This window comes from Mustela erminea, chromosome 3, assembly GCF_009829155.1.
Source record: "Mustela erminea isolate mMusErm1 chromosome 3, mMusErm1.Pri, whole genome shotgun sequence".
Classification (NCBI taxonomy): domain Eukaryota; kingdom Metazoa; phylum Chordata; class Mammalia; order Carnivora; family Mustelidae; genus Mustela; species Mustela erminea.
The window spans coordinates 49,219,795-49,223,112 of record NC_045616.1 but is presented as its reverse complement, the minus strand read 5'-3'; the positions used below and the strand labels follow the sequence as shown (position 1 = coordinate 49,223,112).

Genomic DNA, 3,318 nt, shown 5'->3' with positions numbered 1-3,318 from the left:
TACCACTTCTTTTAATATTAAAAGAGTATTCATTTGCTCCACAGTGTTGAGCACTATTCTAGACACATATGAAAGCACTGCCATTTTAAGAAGGAGGAGAACAAAATTCAGAGAACTTATTTTCCAAGAGCAGACGGCGAATGGGTAGATCCAGGATTCCAACTGACTCCAAAGCTTGTGCTCTGTTACACCATACTGCATTTCTTTGTGCTTCAAAGAATATGTTCCCTGTATGTACAAATGTATAGTTAAAAACCTACCTTGTCTATATATATCTTATAGGACTATGGAAAAAAAAAAGATGTGTAATAATGGCTTGAGAAATGACTTGACAAATTCTGACAGCAGTTTCCTGTATGATTTAGGGACATAAATTCATGGATTTGAGTCAGTCTGCTCTTAGGACCTGAGGAAAGTGACTCAAATTCTCCAAACTCAGTTTCCTCTTCGTGAAATGGGTCGGTTGTGTGGTTGTTGTAAAGATGACCTGAGATGATGAATGCTAAATAAGCAGTTTAGTAACTCAGAGGAATCTTTCTAAAAGTCTTCCCTGATAAAAATTGTCTGTTACATGTACTGTAAATGAATTCTTCCGTTCTGTTTTTTCACTTTCTTAATATTTGATTTTGATAAACAAAAGCTCTTTAACTTTTAAAAAAATATTTTAATAAAACAAATACAGAAAATAACACCTATCAGAATTGTAAAGCAGTGATGAGTTTTGTTAAAGTGAACCCACCATGTAAACAGCACTTAGATCGAAAACTACAACACCTTTGAGGCTCCTTCATCCCACTTCCCATACTTACTGCTCTCTAAAGGTAATTGTTATCCTAAAACCATAGAACAGTTTTATCTATTCTTGAACTTTAAAAAAAAAATGGCATTCTATTGCATGTATTGTTTTTCTGCTTTCACTTAAGATTATCATTGGTATCATATACACATGTTGGTGTATGTAATTGCAGTATGTTCCTTTGTCCTGCTGTATAGAAATTCATCATGTCAATATTATTTACCTCCTGTATTTTTTTTTTTTGGCTGGGTACAGTATACTTTATTGATGGTACATGACAAGGTAGGGCTCCCCAAGCCCCTCCCCTTCTTCAGGGGGTCTGGGATGGAAACAGTGGAGGTTGGGAGATTCTCAGTGTTTTAGGGGATAAGTTGGGGCAGGGATTCCCCAGCAGCTGAGGGCCTCTTTCTTCCTCTTGCTCTGGCTGGGGCTGGTGGTTCAGGGGGCTCTTATTCCTTGGAGGCCATGTGGACCATAAGGTCCACCACCCGGTTGCTGTAGCCAAATTCATTGTCATACCAGGAAATGAGCTTGACAAAGTGGTCATTGAGAGCAATGCCAGCCCCAGCATCGAAGGTAGAGGAGTGGGTGTCACTGTTGAAGTCACAGGAGACAACCTGGTCCTCAGTATACCCCAGGATGCCCTTAAGGGGGCCCTCTGATGCCTGCTTCACCACCTTCTTGATGTCATCATATTTGGCAGCTTTCTCCAGGCGGCAGGTCAGATCCACAACAGACACGTTGGGGGTGGGGACACGGAAGGCCATGCCAGTGAGCTTCCCATTCAGCTCAGGGATGACCTTGCCTACAGCCTTGGCCGCACCAGTGGAAGCAGGGATGATGTTCTGGGCAGCCCCTCGGCCGTCACACCACAGCTTCCCAGAGGGGCCGTCCACAGTCTTCTGGGTGGCAGTGATGGCATGGACGGTGGTCATGAGTCCCTCCACAATGCCAAAGTTGTCATGGATGACCTTGGCCAGAGGAGCCAAGCAGTTGGTGGTACAGGAGGCATTGCTGACAATCTTGAGGGAGTTGTCATACTTCTCATGGTTCACACCCATCACGAACATGGGGGCATCAGCAGAAGGAGCAGAGATGATGACCCTCTTGGCCCCGCCCTTCAAGTGAGCCCCAGCCTTCTCCATGGTGGTGAAGACCCCAGTGGACTCCACAACATACTCAGCACCAGCATCGCCCCATTTGATGTTGGCGGGATCTCGCTCCTGGAAGATGGAGATGGACTTCCCATTGATGACAAGCTTCCCGTTCTCAGCCTTGACTGTGCCGTGGAATTTACCGTGGGTAGAATCATACTGGAACATGTAGACCATGTAGTTGAGATCAATGAAAGGGTCATTGATGGCGACAATATCCACTTTACCAGAGTTAAAAGCAGCCCTGGTGACCAGGCACCCAATACGGCCAAATCCGTTCACTCCGACCTTCACCATCGTGTCTCGGGCACGCGGCTGGCACTGCACCTGAAGATGCGGCTGTCTGTCGAACGGGGAAGAGCAGAGAGCCTACCTCCTGTATTTTTAAAGAACATTTGTTTCCAGTATAGAGTTATTGGAAATAGTACTGTTAGGAACATTATTCTATATGTCTCTTGGCAAATGTGTGAATATTTTGAGATAAATATCTGAGTGGAATTGCCAGTTTATAATGCATGAATATATTCAGCTTTATTAGGTACTGCTAAACTATTTTACTAATGGTTGTATCAATTTACAATCCCACAAACTGTGTGCACGTTCGCCCATCTCTAACCACCTCCCCTCTAGCAACCACCAGTTTGTTCTCTATATTAAATACTGTTTTCTTGTTCATATCTCTTTTGTTTTTTAAATTACACATGTGAGAAAAATCATATGGTATGTGCCTTTCTCTGACTTATCTCACTTAGCAGTGTAGTCTTTAGCTCCATACATGACATTGAAAATGTCAAGATTTCATTCTTCTTGATGTCTGAGTAATAAGCTGTCATACAGTCACATACATACATACATACATACTACATCTTTATCCATTCATCAATTGATGGACAGCTGGGCTGCTTCCATAATTGGGCTATTGTAAATTAAGTTGTCATCGACATGAATACATGTATGCTTTTGAATTAGTGTTTTTGTATTCTTTGTGTAAACACCCGGTGTTGGAATTGTTGGATTACAGGGTGGTTCTATTATTAACTTTCTGAGGAACCTTCACACTGTTCTCCACATTGGCTGCACCATTTTAATTCCCATCAACAGTGCATGAGGGTCCTTTTTCTCCACAACCAACACCTGTTGTTTGTGTTTGTGATTTTAGCCATTCTGACAAGTATGAGTTGATACGCCCTTTTATTTTTGATTTGTATTTCTCTGATGAGTGATGTTGAGCATCTTTTCATGTGCCTGTTGGCATTGGAATGTCTTCTTTGAAGAAATGTCTGTTCATATGTTTTGCCCATTTTTTTTTTAAAAGATTCTATTTTTTATTTGACAGAGAGAGAAATCACAAGCAGGCAGGGAGGCAGG

The 3,318-nt window shown here is 42.3% G+C and overlaps 1 protein-coding gene across 1 annotated transcript; it reads right to left on the bottom strand.

The window, feature by feature from the left end:
• Positions 1-1,027: 1,027 nt before the first annotated feature.
• Positions 1,028-2,315, bottom strand: LOC116586148 (glyceraldehyde-3-phosphate dehydrogenase-like). The gene has a single exon (XM_032335758.1). It carries the CDS (start codon positions 2,245-2,247, stop codon positions 1,246-1,248), a length of 1,002 nt encoding a protein of 333 aa, XP_032191649.1. The 5' UTR covers positions 2,248-2,315; the 3' UTR covers positions 1,028-1,245.
• Positions 2,316-3,318: the final 1,003 nt, after the last annotated feature.

What these genes read in the sequence shown, in the direction of transcription:
- LOC116586148 (XM_032335758.1), bottom strand. Translation starts at nt 2,247, where the DNA reads ATGGTGAAGGTCGGAGTGAACGGATTTGGCCGTATTGGGTGCCTGGTC.